Source organism: Cinclus cinclus, chromosome 28 (assembly GCF_963662255.1).
Source record: "Cinclus cinclus chromosome 28, bCinCin1.1, whole genome shotgun sequence".
Taxonomy (NCBI): domain Eukaryota; kingdom Metazoa; phylum Chordata; class Aves; order Passeriformes; family Cinclidae; genus Cinclus; species Cinclus cinclus.
The window spans coordinates 5,145,874-5,168,840 of NC_085073.1; the positions used below are offsets into that span (position 1 = coordinate 5,145,874).

Below are 22,967 nucleotides of genomic sequence, written 5' to 3' on the forward strand. Positions count from 1 at the left end.
AATTCACATTAGTGTGCGTGCTCCCTTCTTCCATGGCTAATTCCCTCTGTTTCTTCTCATCATTCCCAACATTCAGAGCTTTCTACATTGTGGTGGTGCCTCTGAGGAAGTCCCGAGGGGGACAGTTCCTCAACCCCCTGGGCAGCCCTGAGGAGATGGACCTGGAGGAGGTGAGTGGGGGTGAGACTAGACTCAGCTTGGGGGGAGAGAGAACAGCTGGAATGGGATGGGATGGGGACCTGAGGGCTGGGAGGGGGATTTGGGGTCCCTGTGCTCCTCGTCCAGGGCAGCTAAGGCTGGGAGGGCTGGTTTGGCTTTCCCTGCTGCTCCTTTCCAGGCTCTCAGGGTGTTCCTGTGCTTCCTGCAGCTGGTCCAGGACATCGCCCGGCTGCGGCGCCGGAGCCTGCGGCATTCCCGGCAGCTGGACTTCCCCAAGCCCTACATCGCTGCCCGCTTCCGCTCCCTGCCCTCCCACTTCATCCTGGGGGACATGAAACACTACGACAACTTTGAGAACAGAGCCCTGGAGCCAGGGCAGAAATACGTGCTCTTCATCCTGGCCGTGCTGCAGGAGCCCGAGGCTGTAAGTGCTGCCTGCTGCCCCCTTGCCCTCTCCCAGCCCTGGGATGGGCCAGGGGGCTGCCACAGCCCTGCTGCCCTCCTGGCATCCTCCAGGGGTTTTTCTTTCCAGCTGTGGAGGTTTTGGATGTGGCTCTTGTGCCTGATGATCTGCTGATGCTTGTGCCTGCATTCATCTCTTCCAAGCACCAAGGACACGAGCAGCTTGTGATTGTCTCAGTCTTTGTGGGCAGAACTTGTACACTGGCTCCAGACTGGAGTCCAGAATGGGGAGGAACACTGAACTATCCCCTCAGGACTGCACAACAGTTCAGGGAGCCCTGGGTCAAACCCCTTTTTGAACAATAATTTCTTTAAAAGGCTGTTCTTTAACTCCTCAGAGCAATGACCCCAGACATCCTGCTCCAAGAGCATGTCACTCTGGCATTGCTAAGTTCCTCTTCAAGCACAGAGGGGAGCACTTTTTTATGGAAAACTACAAGTTCTCTCTACCAATTCAGCATCTCTGCTGTTTTCACTGGGGCTGTGCTTGAGTCTATGAAAACAACTATTTTAATATTTACCTGCCTCCTCCCTCACACGCAATGGGAAACATCCTAATACTTTGTTGTTTTTAAATCCCCCTATGGAATTGTAGTGGTGAGCTATTGGAAATTAAGGGTTTTCAGAAGTTTTTTCCCCAGTAAATATTTAGTTGTGTATTTGATATTAAAGGATTAGGATGACACGCTCCTGAATGGGTTTCTCAATCGGATTACTGCAGCTTGAGGTAATTTCTGCTTTAGAACAAGGTGCTGCAGACTCACTTCCAGTGGCCTGGATCCACAGCAGCTCCTGAGTGTGGAGCATCATTCCAGCCTGCTCAGAGCTGATGGAATTCAAGCACCCAGAGCCCCTGTTCTCGTCCTGTCCTTGGCTGCTCTCACAAAGCAGGCCATGCCAGTTCTCTGTGCTGCTCAGTAACTGGAGTTCCTGTATAGGATGGGAATTCATCCTTAGCCAGGACTCTGAAGGGTTTGAATGTGCCTCTAATCCTACTCAAGAACCCAGCTCAGTGCAGAGGGAGCAGAGGACACACACACAGTGTTTTACTACTTTATATTTATTTGTTAGGGTTGCTTTTTTTCAGTCACCAGACCAAGCGTTAATTCTTGTTTTAATTCCTGCCCTCTTGCTCTGCAATCACATCTGACTGTCAAAATCCAGATGGTTGCAGGAGAGCTTGTGGAAAGTGTTTGTGCGTTTGTGGCAGTGGTGAGGGCTCAGGGCTGTGGTGGAACAGAAGCAGCTGGATCTCTAAAAGCACCTTCCTGGCCATGAGAAGGGTTGAACCACAGGCACAGGGCAGCTGCAGCTTCACTTGAGTGTGGTCTCTCTGTGCTCTGTCTCACTGGAGCATTGGAAGTGGAAGACACCCCTCATGTGGAGGCTCAGGAGCAGGGCATTTCCTCCAGGCTGAAGAGGGCATTTTCCCTGTTAGCATTTGGGTTGTGCTGCAGAGAGCTCACATCCTCCCTAGCAGTTCCTCCTGTGGAACACTGTGTGCTTGCCCACTCTTCAGTTCCCATCCCAGCTCTGAGCTGTGTTCCACCCTGGTCCCTCTCTTCCAGACCTATGCTGCCAGTCCCTTCTCTGACCCCATCCAGCTGGACAACCCTGACCCCCAGCCCATCATCGATGGTGAGGAGGGGCTCATCTGGGTCATCGGGCCCGTCCTGGCCGTGGTCTTCATCATCTGCATCGTCATCGCCATCCTGCTCTACAAAAAGTAAGAGCTGCTCACTGCCCACACCTGAGATGGTTCTGAGTGTCCCCAAGGCTCCCCAAAGGGAATTTCTGTCCCGGTCAGATGAGGGAAAGTCCTTCCTTGGGCACTGGAGAGAGGAGCCCTGAGGCACAAATGCTGGAATGGGAGAGTGTCCAGCACAGGAGGGATTGGCAGGGCCTTGCAGGGATTTGCTGCTGCAGATTCTGCCCCATGACACTGCCAGGAAAGCTGTGCCTGTCCCACAGACACTCTGTTGGGCTGTGTGTGCAGTGAGCATGTCAGGACTCCAGCCTTGCTGCTCACAGCCTCAGGCACCCCTTTCCATGCTCCCTGTGCCTGTGGGCATTGAGGGCGAGGCAGGGAAGGCACCTCTGAGTCCCCACTGCTCTCAGACTGATTTTCTCCTGGAGCTGGATGTGAGTCTTCAGGAGAGAGAAGGCAAAACCCCTGGAAGTGTCTCCCTTTCCCTTGGCTTTCTGAGCAGCTTCTGGTGTGTGGATGAGAACTGGGGGTCCCCTGAGCGCACACAGGGCAAGGGAAGGGGACAGGAGGGGAAGCAGGGGCTGAGCAGAGTAAATAAAGGTGGCAGTGGCCAGCAGAGGTGTCCTTAGCTGGGGCAGCTCTCTCCCAGGGTTGGGAGAGATCCCCTAGCCCTGCTCCATCTTAGACCTGCACAGGTGTGTTCCCTTATGCCCAGGAGTGTGGCCTCTGCATCCCAGCATGTGAGGCTGCTCTGGGGCACAGGCTCAGGGGTCCTGCTTGGTGTCTCTCTGGCTGGGGGATGTTTGCTGGTCCCACCTCTGCTGCCAGGGTTAGAGCTGAGCAAATGCTTCCCCCTCCCTCTGCAAGTCCTTTCTAACCTGAACATTTGTCTTGTCTTCTTTCCACTTACTGCTTTCCTGGACAGCAAACCAGACAGGTAAGAGCAGATTTGCCATTTTTTTCAGGTTCTTGCTTGCTGTGTGTTAAGCAGTGTTTGCTGTGTGGTGCTGGGACTTTGTTGGTGCAATTCCCACCTGGAGATGTGTCCTCACAGAAATCCCATGTCAGACTAGCCGGGACCATGTTTGAGTTGGGGCAGAAAAAGCAAAGCAAGCCCAGTTTTCTCCTGTTTGTCTATTCCTAAATAAAACGGCCCTTTCCCAGGTTGAGCAGCAGTGACAGTAAATGGCTCATAAAGTGTTGGGTTAATGGAGCACAGAAACTCTCATTTGTGTGGCAGGCAGAGGTGAAAGTGGCTTTCTGCACGTCTGGCTGCTCCACACGGGCTGTCCCTGAGCCACAAGCAGAATTCTCCCCAGCTGAGCTGTCCTTGTCCCATGGCAGAAGCTGCTCTTGCCCCTCAGCCAAGGGCTTCTGGCATAGTCTGTTTATGACTGCAGAAATGAGACTTTTCCCCAACCATTTCCAAGACTGGAAGAGCTTTCACTGGAAGTACCTGATGGGTTCAGCCCATGAACTGTTAACAGCAGTTTGGGAACTGCAGCAAAAATAAACTGCTCCCAAACTGCAGAGTGGTGTCATTCCAAAATGCTGCCCCCATGCAGTGCTGGCAGGGCTCAGACCACTTCTGGCTATTAATGACATCAGGAGACAGCTAAAAATGTCCTGAATAACCTCCTCTCTGCCTAAGTAATTGCCATTGCTGCTGCAGACAAATTACTGGAGGCTTCTGTGCACCCTAAGCAGAGGAAGTGAGGAGCTCCAGAGCCCCTGGCTGGAAGGGCTGGACCCCCTTTCCAAACCTCGGGGTGGGGGCCACGTTCTCTGCTCTCTGCAGAAGTTCAGCTCCCAGCAGCTCATCACTGTTTCTTTGCAAGGAGTTATCACATCTTTAGGTCAGCACTAGGCTTTGCTTCTAAATTCTCTTCAAGGAGAATGAGCCAGGTCAGCAAAGACTTTTTCAACTGCCTAAGCTAACCTAGCCCATTTGGAGGGAAATGTATGAGGAAGCAGCTGCATGTGCAGCTCAGCTGGCAGGTTGGAGCAGGCTCTGGCTCCTGGCAGGGAGAAGAGGATCTCAGCAGGCACAGCTGTGCTGGGAGAGGATGTGTCTACACTGTTTGGTGAACCCAGATTTTTAGGGTTCTGAAGTTCAAAAAAGATTGAAAACTGCTGCTCTGACTTCTCTGTCTGCAGCAGGGCAGCTTCTGAACAAGCCAACAGCAATATCAGAGCTTGACATCCAAGGTCACAGCCAGGAGATTCTGTACTTTTCCAAATGATTCTGCTGGCTCTGGTTCTCTAGACTGGAAATGGCTTGGCCAGAGTTGGAACACTTTTGCTCTGCAGAGTTCAGTGGAGGCTGCTCTGAGCAGGGAGGGTGAGGTATGAGTTCACAGCACCTCAGATGCTCCTGGCTGCCAGTCTGTGCTGCTGGGAGATGGAGGGAACTTCCAGACTTACCTGAAAGCTGCTGAGGGGCTCCCAGGCAATTCAACCCCTAAAACATTGCACTGGCAAGCCTTCCAAACCTCACCAACCTTCTGCTGTGCTTTACGTTACTTAAACCTTCGGCTGCACCTTTGATTTTCGGTGAGAGTTTTGCTCCTGCCTGAACATGAGTAGCTGAGAAGTAGCTGAGACCCACCAGGCCCAGAATTAATCTGCTTTTTCTTTCTGGTCTCTTTTGGTTTTTTTTGGGGGGGTTGTTGTGAAGCAAACGGAAAGATTCAGAGCCACGGACCAAGTGCCTCCTGAACAATGCTGAAATCGCTCCCCACCACCCCAAGGACCCCGTGGAAATGAGGCGAATCAACTTCCAGACCCCAGGTAAGCAGCTGCTGACCAGCCCCTCTGCTGGGAGGGCAGGAGGGGGGCACCTGCCCCTTCCCTGAGCCCTTCCTGCCTGCCTGCAGCTGCCAAGGCACTGCCTGCACACCCAGTGCTACCCTTGGGCACAGCTCAGGGTCCCCAGCCTTGTCTGTGCTGAATGCCAAAGCTGAAAGGACCTTTTGGTGGGATCCTCTAGGACCTTGCACAGGCTGTGCCCAGTGCTGGCAAGACAGAAGAAGGGTTTTCCTGGATTTCCAGATAAATTGGTTCATTCTGGGCTGAACTGCAAGCTCCTGGCTGTGCCCAACACACCAGAGCACCAGTGCTGCCCCGTGCCCGAGCTGGGAGCTCCTGGGTGGGGAGATGGAGCATGGCAGGCTGCCCAGCACCCAGTGCTCCAGCCACAGCTGGAACTGGTGCTTCGTGGTGCCAAATCACTCCTGCTGGCAGCCAGGCCTGCCCCTGGGCTGTGCAAGGAGAAAGGAGCTGGTTGCTTGGTGCAGGTGAGGCAGCATCTCCTGGCTTGGTGCAGATGCTGTCATGGAATCCCAGACTGGTTTGGGTTGGGAGCACCTTAAAGCCCACTCAGTTCCACCCCCTGCCGTGGGCAGGGCACCTTCCACTACCTCAGGCTTTTCCAAACTTTGTCCAGCCTGGCCTTGGGCACTGCCAGGGCTGGGCCAGCCTGTCCCTGCAGCACTCCCTCCTGCACACACGTGTCCCCATGTCCATGCATGTCCCAGCTGCCTGCATGGCACCTCTGCAGCCACCACCAACACGTCCTCACACAGACAGACCCGTGGCCACGTTGACCCAGTGCCTGTCCACACCTCTGCCTCCAAGTTCCTGGTGCTCGAGGATTTGGAAGGGAATTTGTTTTGCTTTTTGGGGGCTGGCTGTTGTTTTCAGTTTGTTTGGTTTTCTGTTGTTTTTTGGTTTTTTGATTTTTTTTGCTGTTTGTGCTCGTTAGTAATGTTTCTGTAGCTCCTGTTTTCCCTTCCCATCCCAGTCCTGTCCTTAGCGTTGTGAGTTTGCTTAGGGTGGGGCTGGCAGTAGGGACCCCGAGGGCAGGGATTTGTAGGGAAGCACAAAGGCAGCGCTGAGCTGAGGGACTCTCACCAAAATGAGTTGGGAAGCACCCTCTAGGATCAGCCCAGGCTTAGGAGATGCTCAGCTGGGTTCACTCCAGGGACAGCAGCCCAGCACAGGTAGGTCCCTAAATCAGCTCCCAGTGCTGCTCTTGCAGGACAGTCTGAAGGTGTTGGAAATCTTTGGAGTGCTCCCAGCTGCATTTTGTCCTTGTCTGGGTGCTTCCTTCAGGAGAGTGCTGGGGGTGCTCTACGTGGAGGGAGGTGGGAGACCCAAGAGAAGGAGCTGCACTCCCTCAGATGAAAAGACTGTGCTGAGACAAAAATAAAAACTTGTGGCCTTCCAGCTTGGTCTTGGTGCCAAGAGAAGCTGGAAATGCTGGTCCCTGTGTTTCCCTGAGTGGGAGTTCCTCAGTGTCCCACAGGACAGCAGAGTCAGCTGAGGGTGCTTCCATCAGGAATGGGATGGATGGAGGAGGGAATCAGGCTTCCACTGACCCCACTGCTCTGGTCAAACTGTGGATTCTGGCTCTGAGAGGTTTCTGAAGGGTAGCTGAGTCATCAAAACCTGCATTAAGGCTCTGCAGATCCCAAAAGACACTGCCTGTGTCCAGGAGATGCTGCCCTTCCTTTTCCAAGTTTATCTGGCCAGAGTTGACCTACCTGGTGTTACTCTGCTATATAATTTATGAAGCACTAAAAGATTTTAAAGGGTTTGGGGGAGTTGATCACCTGCCTCCCACAGAATTTTGGAAACATTGGGTGAAAATTGAAATGGATGGGAAAATGAGCTTGGGGTGTGTTGGCGGTGATGGAGAGGTTGTGATGCAGTTTGCAGGGAAAGAGTCCACAGGTGCTCTCTGAGTTAAAGGCATTTAAATTCAATATATTGTGGTTCAGAAGGGGCCTGTAGACTCTTCTCCAGACAGGTGACCCCATGTACAATCTCCATCCCAGCAGTGAAACAGAGGAGGGACGTGGGAATGGGAATGTGCAGCTCAGAGAGGGGAAAGCATGGCACGTCTTAGATATCCTGTCCTAATCAGCACAAAAAATACCTTTCTTTTCCTCTTTAGATTTATGTTGGTTTTTGTTTTTTTTATTAGCATGAAATTTTTACAAAAGTGTATCTTTTATTTATTTATTTTTTACTGTTTTCTGCAGATTCTGGTCTGAGCAGCCCTCTCAGTGACCCTGAGTTTGACTTGGAAAGTTAGTTCCTGTGTGTTTTTGTTCCTGTTGGTTTCATTTTTCCCCCCATTATTATTTTCCTCTTCTGCCACTTTCCTTTCCAATTCTTGTTCCGTTCCTGTTACTCTTTTTTGATTTTCTGCCGAATTCTCCGTGTTCCTGCGGTGTTTGCCCATCCCATCCCTTTTCTGTGCCATCTGTTTGTCTGAACTGCGCTTCCAGTTTTACAGTTTCCTGTTAGAGGCCTTTGGGGGACCCGGGGGCAGCTCAGAGCCCGGGGAGCAGCTGGGCTCCCCTGCACCCCTGGGTGTCCCCGCTGGCCCAGGGGGATCCAGGGCTCCTTTCCCCCCTGTGGAAAATGTTCCATCGCTGCTCAGTGTCCTCACTGTCCCCTGTACTCGTGCACTGATGTCACTGGGGGGTTGTGCTTTGGTGTTTGCAACGCAGGGAAAGAGAAAATGGAGCTGCAGCTGCTGCTCCCCCTCTGAAAGAGCCACACAGGAACCTTTTCATTCCCATTTCCCAGCTGGGGCAGTGCCTGCTCCTTGGCACCGACATGTTCCAGGAGCACAAAGAGCAGAGGCCACCCCAGCATTCCACAGGAGTGCCTCCAGCCAGGGTGGTTTTGCAGGATAAATGGGCTCTGGACCACAGAGCAGATGTTAGGGTGACGTTTCTGGTGACTTGGCTGGTGCACACAGAGTCAAGTCTTTTGTGATAAGATTAGAGAGATTCAAGTGATTGAAATGTTAGATGAGACTGGCTCGAAATCCCATTAGGAGCCAAGATCCCAGCCTTGCTGGGTGGTTTGGGCTTGGATTTTTTTCTAATACTGAGCAGGGAAGGATGTGAGGTTTCAGCTGACAAATGTGAAGAGTCACAGATGCTGCTTGTGCTCAGAGATGTGAGGGCTGGGATATTTCCCTGAATAGTTTAATCCAAATATTGGTCTCTTTGATATGCAATATGTCACAATTGTCCCCTCAACCCCCTCATTGTAACAGAGGGGTTGTGGGTATTTTCCTGGCTGAACTCAGCCCTTCATGCCCCAAAATTAGTTTCTGAATTAAAGGAGAGAGGAGCAGCTGAGCCGAGGCAGTGCCACTGCTGCCTCATTTCACAGCAAACTCCTGGATCCTGTTGGAAACCCCATCCACTTGGCATTTTGACCAGGGAAGTGTTTATTGCTGCAGACGTTCTTTTATTCCAAAGAGCCCTAGAAATCAATCCCACAAGGAGTTCCTTGGGTGAGTTCCCATGTGCTCCCAGGCAGGTTCTGTGCAGGGAGGGCTGGAGGGGGAGCAGGATGAGCCCCAGCCAAGGGCAGAGCTGCTGGTCACACTTTGGGCTTTTCCTGGAGCTTTTATGAAGGAAACTCGTGAAATTCCTTCAAGGAGAATGTGACTCCTCATCTCAGATTGGCACAGGGGCCTTTCCCATGCATCCCACTGGCTCAGAGGTTGTCACACAACACGTGTTGCTCCATGACTTCTGAGCCAAGGACAATCTGGGGTTTCTCTTGCTTGTTATTCCTGGGGTTGCAGATTGTTTATTTTCTCCTTTTAACCTACATGTCCATCGAGTGTTGGTGGTGTTAAACTGGTTTGGTCTGATCTGGAACACCTCAGCCAGGGTGGCCTCCCCAACCCATGATGAGAGAGGAACAGCTCCTCCCAACACTCCAGTCTGCATCTGGTGCTGGGATGGAGGGCAGCCCCCTCCATCCAGGTGGAGGAATAATCCTCCAGGTGTGATGGGACAGGACAACAAGACACTAAATGGGAGATTTTCCTCCATGAGCCAAGAGAGCTTTCCTGCCCTGATCCCAGCAGGCTGGAATGGAGCCAGCACAGCCCCCAGGATAGTTCAGGGTTATTTTTTTGAGCTTTTTTGGTATATTTCCCTTCCTCTTCTATTTTCAGCCATATTTCCTTGTGCTGAAAATAGATGTGTGGTGAGCTTAGGAGAAACCTGTGCAGGTATGGCAGACTCATCCCGTGCCCAGGCCTGGGGGAAGCAGCACCTCTCCCAAATCACTGTAAAACTGAGGATGTCATGCTTGCTTTGCCATCTCTGTGCTGAGTTTTCAGAGTATCTGACCATGCTGCTGCCACGCCGCTGCTTTGTCACCCACCAACACCCACGGGGCTCGAAATTCTCCCTGGCTTCCATCTCTTCTCCACTCCTGTCCTTCTCATTGGGGGCACTGCCCAGGGCTTCTCGGAATGCTGCTCTCCAGGCCTCTGCAGAGGCTGGCAGACAGCATGGGAAGCCTTTGGAAAAACATAATCCAATGCAGATGAGCAAAGCACGGAGCGCTTTTCTCCTGGGTTTGTAGCGTAGCCACTGAGGGACTGTGGCCAAGGAAGGGTCCCTGCTCTTCCCAGAGCTCCAGCTGCCCCTTTCAGAGCAGGATGTGCAAACCCCAGGCTGAGAACTGAGTCAGCCGTGGCTGCTCACCCCGGAGGTGTCTGAGATGTGCCCCAGTTGGACCAGTCTGACCCAGTGGGACCTCCCAGAATGGCTCCAGTGAGTTCCCTGCAGCTCTGGCTGCCTCAGCACCAGCACACCAAAATGCTGGGGGGATTGCAGGGGCAGCAGCTGAACCAGCTCAGGGGCATCAGGCCCTGCAGCAAATTGTTCCAGCTCCCTGCCTGAGGAGGATCTCCTGCTGTCCACCCCAAAAGGTGACAAGGTTCCCAGCAGAGCCCGACGGGGCCGCTGCAGCCCGAGCACCACGGGGGAGGGAGGGCTGTGCTGTAGGAGGAACATCACCCAGCAGCCGTGAGTGGGAAGAGGAGCCAGGCAGGTGCTCCCAGCCTGGCTGCACTCTGGGAATGGTGGAGGTCAGAGCTCAGTGTCCATGAGCACACCCAGAACTTCCAGAGACGATTTGTGCAAAAGACAGCCCAGAGAACCCCTGAGGTCGGAAAAGACCTTAAAGATCATCAAGTCCAGTTCCTGAAAAGCCTCCCCTGCTTCCCCCCATCTGCATATTCCCATGTCCTGCCCACATCTCCATGGCTGGCTGGATCCTGCCCCTGCCCCTTTCTGTTGGAGCTGTTCCTGATCCCGGTGGGGGCTGTGCCATTTGCTGCGTAGGTTCCTCTGGCAGCGTTTGCTCATTCCAAGTCCACTTTGGAATCGCTAACACGCATCTGCTCTTCGGATTTTCCTTTTTGTTTTGCTCTGATTCCCACATTGAAAATGGGGCCATCACGGGAACACTCTCATTTTACTGTTTTTTTTTTTTTCTTTTAATTTCCTTGATTTTTATTTTTTACTTCCAAGGACACAATTTCGAGCCCTGAATTCTTCTCTTCTAACCTCCCTACTTTCATTGCAGATCTTACATTGTAATTTATTTTCTTTTCTTGTTCCTTCTTTCTTATAAAATGTGCAATGCTTGTGAATTTTAGTTATTATTAAATGAGATTCTTTTCCTGCTCTCTTGTCTTTTAGGTATGCTCAGCCACCCACCCATCCCTGTTTCCGAGCTGGCTGAACACACAGAGCATCTCAAAGCTAATGATAACCTGAAATTATCCCAAGAGTATGAGGTATGAGCAAGAGTGAGTGCTGTGCATGGGTTTGCAGAGCCAGGAATTAGGGAATTCAGACAGGCCTTCATCCAAATGAATAGCTTTGTTTTAAAGATCTGGTTAGCTGAAATTTAAAAGCTGTTTCTGTATTGGAAATTAAGTACTTCTGAATGCTTTGCTGGGTTCAGTTCTTGCTCATAAGAAGAACAAGGTTGGTCCATGAGCTGCTCCTGTCAGGTCAGCAGAGGCTGTGCTCCCTCAAAGAAGGGGATGCAGTCCTGGAAGGTGACTGTTGGGTGGGATGGGAGCTGTCCTTGGGGTACCCTTGTCTGGACACAGAGGAGACCAAGCAAAGGACTGTGACACCCAGGTTATAGAGCTGAGCTTGAGTGAGATGAGCAGGGAGTCCACAGCTGGTGCCATCAGCAGCCACGGACCTAAAGAAGGGAAAACAGGATGATTTGTGCTTCCTTGTCATGTCCGAGGGGTTTGTGCACATTTTCCCTGTCCTGGTAGTGTTTGGTTACCCAATCCCAGACTGGTCTGGGTTGGAAGCACCTTAAATCCCACGAGTGCCACCCCTGCCATGGCAGGGACACCTCCCACTGTCCCAGGTGCTCCAACCCCAATGTCCAACCTGGCCTTGGACATTTCCAGGGATCCAAGGGCAGCCCCAGCTGCTCTGGGCACCCTGTGCCAGGGCCTGCCCACCCTGCCAGGGAGGAATTTCTTCCTAATATCCAATCTAAAACCTCTTTCAGTTTAAAGCCCCTTGTCCTATCGTTCCATGCCCTTGTAAAAAGCCTCTCTCCACTCTTGGTTTTGTTGTTGAAAGCCATCAAATGCTCTGATATTTTTAGCCTAATGACGAGTCTAGACTGCAGGGAGCGAGGGGATGTTTCCCAAACAAAGGGATGCTTTCCCAAACAAAGGGATGCTTTCCCCGCCCTGACTCCCGGTACCACCGGCACCGGAGCAGGGCTCACGCCTTGCAGAAGGCTCGTTCTGCTCTGCCGGGGTCTCTCCTCCCACGCTGGGTCGCGGGGGCAGCAGCAGCTCGTTCTGTGCTCTATCCACATTCCAGAGGCTGATCTGCATAATGCCACATCCCTGTGCCCTGGCTCCGAGCCAGCCCATCCTCCTCCGGAGGGAGAGCCAGAGCTGAACAAACACCGCTAATGAAGTGAAGGCGAGGCATGATTAGAGGGATGGAGAGCAAACAGACACATTACAATAGTATAAATACCCATTAGTTAGGAATTCTCCGCAGCCAGAGTACCGAGCTCGTTCTGTGGGAGGTTTTTGTACCAGCTGTGCCCGGCAGCTCCGGGCTGGGCACAGGCAGGGAGGGCAGCGGGGCCGGGCAGGGGCCGGCCCGGAGGGGTGGATTTGGGATCTGGGGTCCCTGTCCCTAAAGGGTGGCAGTCAGAGGGAGAGCAAGCAGCAGCAAACGCAGCTCGGCGCGTTCCTGCCAAGCCTTCAATTGAGGCAAGCCCCAAGGGCTCTGCAAAATGATGAAGGAATTAAGCCCTTGTTTTATTTAATTCTCTGGCTGAGGATTTAGAGGTAAACGTAATTAACCTAATTTCCATATCTGGGACAGCTGGACTTTAGTGAGGGAAAAAAAAACCAACCACCAAACCTGGCATAAATCACTAGGACGGGCAGAGGGGATTTTTTCTCTCCAGTGCATTTAATTGTTTATTCCTTCATCCTTTCTAGGAAAAATCCACATTGACTGAGTGTCCTAGGGCTGGGGTCCTACCCCTGGTTTGTGCTGGGGGTTGCACTCTTGTCCCTGCCGGGCTCCCGTGGGACTTCCTCCCCATTTGCACTGGGAGACCTTCAGTGCTGAGTCCAGAGGGAGAATGACCTCAGATGTTGCACTTGGGGCCCAGGGAGATGGGACATGAGCTGTTCCACAGGGCTGGGGCTTTCCCACAGCAAAGCTGGGTTCTGGCGGGATGCAAACGGTGATGGCTGCGCTCCTCCATCAGAGCCATGTGGAGCAAGTGCTCAGAACTGCATCTGCTGCTGTTCTCCTCACTGACTGTCCCATTCCCTTTCCCATTCCCTCCAGTCCATCGACCCTGGCCAGCAGTTCACCTGGGAGCACTCCAACCTGGAGGTGAACAAGCCCAAGAACCGCTACGCCAACGTGATCGCCTACGACCACTCCCGGGTGATCCTGCTGCCCATCGAAGGTAGGAGCAGCCCCATCCTCAGGCAGTGCTGGGATGGAATTCCTGCAGGGAACTCCTCTCTCATCTCCATTTATATCCTTCTCTTAACTCTCCCTGGGAGTTTGGTAGGCAGGAGATACCTCTGTAAACCAGGCATTTGTTACATTCTGGTGACTGACATATTCCCCTGGAGCTGCAATCCCTCATATCAAGGGCTGGTTTATCAAGAAACTGCCTTCCCTATGCTTGGAGATGCCTGTTTGATGCATCTCTGACTAAGAGGAAGAATTCAGACCACATAGTGCTTTAGAGGGAGCAGGAGCAGGGCGGCCAGAATGCAGAGCGGGGCTGCACAGGGAGGGGTGGGAGGCACGCCAGGGCTGATTGTACAAATGTGACAGGCAGCAGAGACGTGGCTGCTGAGTTGTACAGGCACAAAGATCACTTGAAATGCAGCCCCTGCTGCAGCCCTGGCCCCTAAAAGGCTCGGGATAAGAAGGGGTTAGTGAGAGCCTGGCAGGTCATAAATTGTTTCCTGGGCTGCTTGTGTGAGCGATGGTGCAGTCGGAAAATTTACATTAAATTTCACAACTCGTGGCTCTTGACAGAGCTGCTCCAGTGCATGCCAGGATAAGAGGGGCTTGGATGGAGTTGAACAGGGCACCTGCTTGGGTTGCTGCTGCTGAGATAATGTTGGAGTTTCATGGGCTCAGGATGTGGCTGTGCCGGGTGGATAAAGTGTTCAATGCCAGGCTTGCGTTGCCAAGAGCTGATCATCAGAGCAGAGAGGATGTGGGATGTCCTGGTGACTGCCTGGTGAATGGAGAGGTTAATTCCAAAGCCTTTGAGGCAAGGGAATTGCTAAAATAATCTCCCTGTGCCACGGTAGCTCCGAGGGGAAGGGGAAGGGGAAGGGGGAGAGCTGAGGCAGCAGCAGAGCACGGTGATTTGCCAAAAAACTGCACAAATCTGGATTGCTCTGGTCTGCTATTAGAGGGCTTTAAATGTTTCTCCCTGTGAAGCTGACTGTGTTCTGCCTTGGTTTAATTCCGAGATTAATATTGTATGAGTCAAGGAAAGCAGAGGCTTTAAAAAGTTGCTTTGTCATTCATGGGAAGGGAGAAGAGCTCAAGTGTGGGAGTGAAGGACACTTCACTGGAGTGGTCTTGGATCTGGGGCTGGATGCAGGCAGCAGTCCCAGGTCTGCCCAGGACTCTGTGAGGGACCAACAATGCAAGGATGATGGGCCAAGGTTGAATTTTCAGGCATCTGAGAGGTTCTGACACATCTTGGCTGCTGGTGTGCTCCTTCCTACTGGGCACTATTTTATGCTCAAGGCTGGAAGATGAAAGGAGACAGAGGAATTAGTTTTGTTGCTTTCTTTTTGTTTTAAATCTGGATTTGTCAAGGCTGCAGATTGTCACTTGCTGCTTGGTCAGGAAGAAGTGGCTTTAACTCTGTGACTTCTCTGAAGCTGGGCCTGTCACACAGTGAAACCTTGCAGGAGCTCATGGCCACCATTTCAAATGACAGAGTGGACCCCAGGGGGCTGGAGAGGAGATTAATTCCAGAAGCTCAGCCTTGAACACGCTCCTGCCATTGCAGCCACCTTCTCTCCCTCCTGAAAGGGAGAGAGCAAGGGTAGGGAACCCTCCAGAAATGTAACCAAAAGCCATTTCTCCAGCAGCTGAAGTTCCTGAGTGCCCTTGAGGACGGGCAGGCTGCAGCAGCAGCAGTCCCGACTGCTGGAGCCCAGTTCCCTCCTGGTGCTGCTCCCCACCCTTGGCTCCCCTGGAGGAGGAGTGAAGTGCTCTGCTCTGAGTTAATCATGGGTTTGCAGATCCTGCCAGCCCTGCCAGGCGCTCGCTGTGCTTGGGAGCAGCCGAACCAGCCCGTGCCAGGCGCCAGCTCTGGAGCTGAACCTGGGCAGTGCTGTGTGCCAGGGCCTGTTTAAACTTCAGAGCAGCTTTCCCCTGCCATGTCCCAATCAGCCTCTTCACTCTGGCAGTGCCTCCTGCTCATCCCAAACCCTCAAGCAGGGAACCAGGCGAGCAGCTGGAACTCAATAGCCTGTAACTCGTAAGTAGGGAAAAAAAACACTCTTAAAAATGACAGCAGGCAATTTACAGCGAGTCAAAACCTGTAATTTGAAAGCCTTCATTGGCTAAATCAAGCCTGGCTGTATTCTTTACTCTGTCCAGCTGTAGCTCAATGCCTGGGATTAGAATATGGACCACACAATCATTGTCCAGGTGCATTTGCTGCCTGAGCTTGAGGCAGGCTGGGACAAGGACTCAGGTTTGTCCTACTGGACACTGATGCAGCAGGAGCCCTGGGCCAGGACTTCGCTCCTGTTAAGCACATGAGTAAAAATACCATGGTTACAAGTCCTGATGTTCAGTCTATTTAATATCTTTTGCAAGGAGTTTCTGTCTCTCTGCAATGCAGGAGCCTGAGCTGGGAAAACCTTGCCAAGAGCCTGTGTGATTCTGACCCACCGAGCCACAAAGGCTCTGGTGTTTCTGTAGGGGTACTTCTCTCTAACACCATCCCTGCAAAAATCTCCTCGAGCCTCCAGCTGTCTGAAGTCCTGTGCAATTCCCTGATTTTTGCTGATTTGCCACAGGAATTGTGGGCAGTGATTACATCAATGCCAACTACATCGACGGGTACCGGAAGCAGAACGCCTACATTGCCACACAGGGACCCCTGCCAGAGACCTTTGGGGACTTCTGGAGGATGGTGTGGGAGCAACGCTCAGCCACCATTGTCATGATGACTAAGCTGGAGGAGAAATCACGGGTAAGATGCATGAGAGGGATGACTGGTTAGTCATAATCTAGGGGGATTGGAAAGGAGAGTTTGGGGAACAGCAAATCCCTTTGATGTGCAGCCAGGGGGGGATTTCTGCCAGCTCTGCCAGCACCCTGAAAGTTCAGTGATTCACTGCTTTTAAAAATACAAACCATTCACCCTGCTAAGCTGCAGCCTTCTTGGCAACTCCAGGAGGAGAGGCTGCTGGATCCCACTGGATGTCTCTCTTGGAGTTAATCATGTGGCAAGTTTCACATTCAGTTGTTTAACAAGCCCCAGTACATTCCCTCTAATCTTCAGGATCATTCCAGTCTGTTGTCTATGGGATTGATGTAGCATCAAAGTCCGTGCTTAGTCAGTGGGAGCTTTTCCTGATGGGTCTGTCCCTGTCCTGGTGCTCTGCAAAGCCTCTTTTTGCACCTCCCTTTGCCACCAGCCCAGCTTCCCCTGTAAGAGGGCAGTTTGGGAATGAGCATCCCCACCAGTGAAGGGTTTGTCCCAGCACTGAGCCATCCCTCGTGCCTTGCAGATAAAGTGTGACCAGTACTGGCCAGGCCGAGGCGCAGACACCTACGGAATGATCCAAGTGACCTTGCTGGACACCATCGAGCTGGCCACGTTCTGTGTGAGAACATTCTCCCTGCACAAGGTGAGCTGCTCCTGCTCCTGTGCCCCCTGGAGCTGGGCCGTGGCACCCTGTGCACACAGCACAGGCAGGTTTGGGGTGCTGGTGCCCCCTGACCCTGGTGCTCCTGCCCTGCAGAACGGCTCCAGCGAGAAGCGCGAGGTGCGGCAGTTCCAGTTCACAGCGTGGCCCGACCACGGCGTGCCCGAGTACCCCACCCCGTTCCTGGCCTTCCTGAGGAGGGTGAAAACCTGCAACCCCCCAGATGCTGGGCCCATCGTGGTGCACTGCAGGTAACAGGCTCCCTTCCCCTGGCACGGGGCCACCTGGGAGGCAGGCAGACGTTCAGCAGGGTGTGGATTTACCTGGGAACAGGGACAGCTCTTAGCCAGAGGTGGATTCCCAGGCAGCATCTGGGAGGGAAACCTGGGAATTCCATTGGCCACAGAATTTCCTGAGATGATGAGAGGTGTAATTTGTGCCAAGTCACTTGGATCAAGTGTTCCAGGCCAGGCTGGATGCCTTGGAGCCACCTGCTCTAGTAGAAGGTGTCCCTGGCCATGGCAGGGGGTGGAACTGGATGGGATTTAGGGTCCCTTTGGAACCAAACCACTCCGGGATTTGATGATCTTGTTAAGCAATGGGAAGTGCCTGGTGCTGTCCCAGTGTCTGGTTCTGTGTGGTGGGGTTGTCTCTGGTCACAGTGAGAAAGGAGGAGGATCAGGTGTGACCTCAGAGTGTGTTGGAGGAGGCAGAGCTGCCTCAGCTGCTCAGGGCAGAGCTGACAGTGATTGACAGAGAGTTTCTGAGTGCTGCAGCCTTTCTGATCATGCCAGGCTGAAGGCAGGTGACATTCTCGAATTCAATTTACAGCCCAGTGAGGAATCCTTGAAGCCTCAATGCAGATGAATCCCTGTGCTCCTCAGGAGGGTGTGGAGGAGCCTGTGGGTTCCTGGGCACTGGGGGAAGATCTGAATTGTACAGGCTGCTGGGGAAGCTAATCCTGCCTCTGCTGGAGGATGCCATTTAAACAGTATTTGTGAGTGGGCAACTTATCACTACCCTTGCAGATGGCAATTATTGTGCACCTCAGAAAATGAATAAAGAGCTGTCAGCTCACAACCAGCTCCCAGATCAGCTGTTAAATTCTTGCCAAAGCTCCAGTCACCTGCTTGGTTCAGGTGTTAGGCAGTCTAATTAAGAGAGATCAAGGGGGCTCGATGAAGAAAGGGACAGCACTGAAATGGTAAAAGGAAGCCCTTTATTAGCAGTGGCACCAGAGAGCACAGAGCCCTGCTGAGGCACAAATGCCATTACACACAGGTCTGATGTTACCTGATGCACAAAAGCATTGGGGGAGAGAGCTGACGCATGTTACTCATTACAGCATCACTGCTTTTTCAGCTGTTGATATCAGAGAGATTAAAGAGGCTTTTTCAGCCTTCAGATCCTCCCAGCCCCTCGCTGGAGCCTCGGGCTGCCACAGCTGTGCCTTGCCTGGGGTGCCACAGTGGAGGGGACACAGGACAGAGCATTTGGAGGGGACAGAGCAGCGTGGAGAGGGGACAGAGCAGTGTGTAGGGGCAATAGGCACCTGCCCAGGGGAAGGACAATCCATCACCTCCCTGTCCCCTGTCCCCAGCGCCGGCGTGGGACGCACCGGCTGCTTCATCGTGATTGACGCCATGCTGGAGAGGATCAAGCACGAGAAGACCGTGGACATTTACGGGCACGTCACCCTCATGAGGTCCCAGCGCAACTACATGGTGCAGACAGAGGACCAGTACAGCTTCATCCACGATGCCTTGCTCGAGGCCGTGGCCTGCGGCAACACCGAGGTCCCGGCTCGGAACCTCTACAGCTACATCCAGAAACTGGCCCAGATCGAGGCCAGGGAGCACGTCACGGGCATGGAGCTGGAGTTCAAGGTAAGGCTGGCCACTGGCAGGGGACAGCAGGGCCTGGCCAGGGCTTGGTGCTCACACAGAGCCCTGCTCAGGCTCGTGGCACCTTGCTGCTTCCATGTGGGAGGTGATGCCATTGCTGAGTTGTGCAGTTCCCAAGGGAGACCTGCCTGGCACCACAGGCAGCTTCCCTGCTCGTTCCAGACCAGACTGCATTCGCTTCCTCTCAAATTGGAGGGGTTTTGAAGTGTTTTAGTGGTAGCACTGTTTTCTGAATATTTGACTTAGGGAAAAGCCTCAGTCTGTGTGCCCCAGCCCCAAAAACAAACACCAGGAGGGCACACAGAGGGGTGGAGCAGGGGTGGGTTGAGGGGCTGGCACAGGGGCAGGAGAGCCCCGAGCTGAGGGGATGGATGGGTGTCCCTGCCCGCAGCGCCTCGCCAACTCCAAGGCCCACACCTCGCGCTTCATCAGCGCCAACCTGCCCTGCAACAAGTTCAAGAACCGCCTGGTGAACATCATGCCCTACGAGAGCACCCGGGTGTGCCTGCAGCCCATCCGCGGCGTCGAGGGCTCCGACTACATCAACGCCAGCTTCATCGACGGCTACAGGTACGGCCGGGAGCACCTGAGCTCCCCGAGCCCCCTGGGCTGGGCTGCACCCTGCTCCCGCTGCCCATCCCTGCACACAGGGCCAGAGGGAAATCCCACACCCAAATCCAGCCTGCTGAGAGGATTCTCCCCTGTGGCTAAAAGGACTGATCCCCTAAAGCAGCGCAGCCCTTCCTCAGCTGCTGCTCCTGAACACAGAGGGTCAGCCAGGGCTGGATTTCGCTCTTGTTCTAAATGCTTTTTTATTACCTTTGTGATTTGGGGGCATTGAAATCCCCAAAGCTTCCCCCAGGAAACTCCAGCCCTGGAAGCTGCAGCCTTCCGTGGGTGGGTTTGGAGGGAATAAAGAAACTCCACATGCAGTTTTTCCTCCTGTCCAGGAGCAGCAGTGCTGGTCATGGCTGTGGCACTGGGATTAGGGCAGCTCCATGCCTGGAGGTTGGATTTACTCCTTGGAAGGGATATTTAAGGAGAGCTTCACCCCGGCTCTTTTTTTTTTTTGACCACTGTCACCAAAGACATCCCAGCCCCTCATGCAGTCCTTCCCTGCTCTCCATGCATTTCCCGAAGCTGCTGCCCATGCAGGGCTCCCCCCTGACCCCTCCTTGCTTTGGGCTCCCCAGGAAGCAGAAGGCCTACATAGCCACGCAGGGGCCACTGGCCGAGACCACCGAGGATTTCTGGAGGATGCTCTGGGAAAACAACTCCACCATCGTCGTGATGCTGACAAAGCTTCGCGAGATGGGGCGGGTGAGTGGGGCTGAGGAGGGGCTGGGAGGGGAATCCTGCAGGACAGAGGCTAACAGGGGTTATCAGGGGCTAACAGGGACTGTTTGTCCTGGGCAGGAAAAGTGCCATCAGTACTGGCCCGCGGAGCGCTCAGCACGGTACCAGTACTTCGTCGTGGACCCCATGGCTGAGTACAACATGCCCCAGTACATCCTGAGGGAGTTCAAGGTCACGGATGCCAGGGTAGGTGCTGGCATGGGGCAGTTCAAATGGGAGGAAAGGGGCTGGCAGAAGACACAGGGTTTGGTGGGCTCAGCTGAGGTGTCCACACTTTCTCTGGGATTGTCAATGGAGGAGAGCTCCTGGAATATTCTGGTTGGAAGGGACCCACAAGGATCATCGAGTCCATGCCCTGCACAGAACAAGGTGTGGGTCAGACTCTTCTCCCAGGACAAGATGAAACAGCCTCAAGCTGTGCCAGGAGAGGTTCAGGTTGGACATCAGCAGGAATTTCTTCCTGGAAGGCGTGGTCAGGTAGTGGAAGGGGCTGCCCAGGGAGGTTTGGGGTCCCCGTGCCTGAGAGCTCAGTTGTGATGAGGAGCAGAACACACACACACAGATTGTGTGGAATATTTGTTCTTACAAACTGAAAGTAGATTCAAACCTCTCTCACTGCCTTGAGTTGCTTTGTTAGAGATGTGCCTGGCTTTGGGGTTTAGCTGCATCTTATTTGAGGTGAAAGCAGAAAGTATTTCCCCCCAGATACCAATAAAAGTCTTGCAAAGGTTTCTGTGCACCGTACAGAAAATGAGCACTGCTATGGCTGGGAGAGGAGCCACTGTCAGTCATGTTCAAAGGGACAAATTCACTCCAGTAATCTTCAATTCAATGTCAGGTTTCTCATCCAAAGGAACATTTCAATACCTTCTCAAATTTCTGTAGCAAACATAACCCTCCCTGTCACAGCACAGCTTTTGAGGTTGCCAAAGTATTCCACAACCTGATAATTCAATTTGCAAGGTTGAGGAGGAGGATGCCTCATCAGTCCTCGTAGAACAAGATTTATCTTCCTGTCAGCTGTAATTCTGACACTGTGGCAATTCTTTGTGAAGATTGATTAGAGAGGCCAACACCTCACCTTGAACGTTCCTTTGCTGAAGACTCCATCTGTGCTGTCTGCAGTGGTCAGAGCTTTCAGCACCTGCCAGGATATGGATCTGTGCTGACAGCCTGACTCCAGGAACGTCAACTGCAGCACAAGCAGCTTCATCACAGTGGGGCTGGATAATAAATACTTGACTACAACACTGACTTGCCTCAACTTTTCACGCCCTTTAACAAACCAGCAACAAAACTAGGGGAGTTTTCTGCCTTTTCTGTCTGTCCTCACAAATGCAGGTGTTTGACTGTTCCTGTTTTGTCCCCCAGGATGGTCAGTCACGAACTGTTCGTCAGTTCCAGTTCACCGACTGGCCAGAACAAGGTGTGCCAAAATCAGGAGAAGGTTTTATCGACTTCATTGGGCAGGTACACAAGACCAAGGAGCAGTTTGGCCAGGATGGCCCCATCTCTGTCCACTGCAGGTAGGCACAGGGACACCCATGGGATGGAAGGAGTTAAAACCCAGATATCCCCCCTTTCCCACCCCATCCTTGCAGGGAGATTTCTTGCGAGTGTTGGTGCCAAACACTTGCCTCTGCCAGCCAAACTCATCTCCCTTCAGCCCTGGCACTGCACACAAGGCTTTTGAGCCTTTATATTTAGAGGAGAGGTTTGAAATACTCCGAAGGAGATGTATATGTGTTACACAGTGTTATGTATAACACATCTGTAGAATATCTATAATATTTGACCTGCAGAATTAGAAGTATTTTTTTTACCAGTCTCAGCCCATTTTACACCTCCAGCACTGCTTGGCTGTTTGTTGCTAGCAAGAATTGTACCTCCTTGTAAGGAGGACAGAATGATCCATTCTTATTAAAATTATTTCATTTCAAAAGCCCAGTATTACATATTAGGAATAATTCTTCCACTGAATGCTGTTTACCACTACCCAAAAGCTTTTAACTTTTTAAATTTCCCTTTCCAAAACATTTTTTTGGGTCACACTCTGGCACTTGGGTTATTTCTGGGTATCTCTCCTGGAGCCTGACCCAGGCTCTCCGCTTCCAACATGTTCACAGGGCACAGCTCAGCCCCACCCCAAGCAGCATTTACAGGAACATTTGGGCACTGTGGCACACAATCCCCTGTTTGTTTGCTCCCCTTCCTGCAGTGCTGGCGTGGGCAGGACTGGAGTGTTCATCACTCTGAGCATCGTCCTGGAGCGGATGCGCTACGAGGGGGTTGTAGATATTTTCCAGACAGTGAAGATGCTGCGAACACAACGACCTGCAATGGTGCAAACAGAGGTGAGGGGGGCCCTGTCCTGTCCCAGGAATCATAACTTGAGTTAGGTTGGGTTGGGTGGGGTTGGTAATGGTTTCTAACCATTACCAAATCCTCACCTGAGGTCACTCAGCAAGCCCAGGCTGCACTGCTGACTTCACCTAAGAAATACAAATTATTGTTTTTTAATGATTCCTATTGTTAGAAAGTCTCTTAAAGATTCCATCACAGTCTGGAGCCTCGATTGTTACCCAAGAACCAGAACCTGGCTGTGGGGCTGGCAGGACAGGGGGGGATGTCCAGTACCTGAGAGGCACAGACATAAAGGGAAGAGCTGGAACTTCCTCTCCCAGGAGTTCCCAGCTCTGTGAGAATCACAGAGGTTCCTGCTCAGCTTGGTGCTGTCTGGAAAGCGGGACAGGGATCCTGAGGAGCCCATTCCCACATCTGAGGCTGCTTCTCTTTGCTGTTGGCAGGATGAATACCAGTTCTGTTACCAGGCAGCTCTGGAGTATCTGGGAAGTTTTGATCACTATGCAACATAAAAAGCCATCGTTGTGCAGACTCTACCAACCACTTCAGTCCTGGAAGGCCTCTTCTGACCCAGGAGGAGCGCTTGAACTTACAAAACTGACTCAGAAGAAGAACCTTTTCATCTGGACAGTGCATCGGGAGCAGGGGGGAGGATTGGAAGGAACACCCCTTGGGGAACTCCATGTTGTAACCTGGCCCTCCAGGGGCAGCTCGGGAGGGCTGCTCAGAACTGCTC

At 52.7% G+C, this 22,967-nt stretch overlaps 1 protein-coding gene across 2 annotated transcripts in view; it reads left to right on the plus strand.

Annotated features, from left to right (window-relative positions):
- The window catches only part of PTPRS (protein tyrosine phosphatase receptor type S), a 73,295-nt gene extending 50,552 nt beyond the window's left edge, over positions 1–22,743 (plus strand). The window contains exons 13-30 of one of the 2 annotated variants that reach the window (XM_062510248.1): positions 77–170; positions 368–583; positions 2,190–2,347; positions 3,255–3,266; positions 5,007–5,119; positions 7,375–7,422; positions 10,864–10,961; positions 13,024–13,147; positions 15,753–15,928; positions 16,470–16,589; positions 16,704–16,858; positions 18,208–18,493; positions 18,903–19,081; positions 19,705–19,831; positions 19,928–20,053; positions 21,239–21,393; positions 22,086–22,221; positions 22,675–22,743. In XM_062510248.1, coding sequence (XP_062366232.1) covers positions 77–170; positions 368–583; positions 2,190–2,347; positions 3,255–3,266; positions 5,007–5,119; positions 7,375–7,422; positions 10,864–10,961; positions 13,024–13,147; positions 15,753–15,928; positions 16,470–16,589; positions 16,704–16,858; positions 18,208–18,493; positions 18,903–19,081; positions 19,705–19,831; positions 19,928–20,053; positions 21,239–21,393; positions 22,086–22,221; positions 22,675–22,743 — 2,392 coding nt within the window. The remainder of the gene's footprint in view (positions 1–76; positions 171–367; positions 584–2,189; positions 2,348–3,254; positions 3,267–5,006; positions 5,120–7,374; positions 7,423–10,863; positions 10,962–13,023; positions 13,148–15,752; positions 15,929–16,469; positions 16,590–16,703; positions 16,859–18,207; positions 18,494–18,902; positions 19,082–19,704; positions 19,832–19,927; positions 20,054–21,238; positions 21,394–22,085; positions 22,222–22,674) is intronic. The other variant, XM_062510247.1, reaches the window with a different exon arrangement.
- Positions 22,744–22,967: the final 224 nt, after the last annotated feature.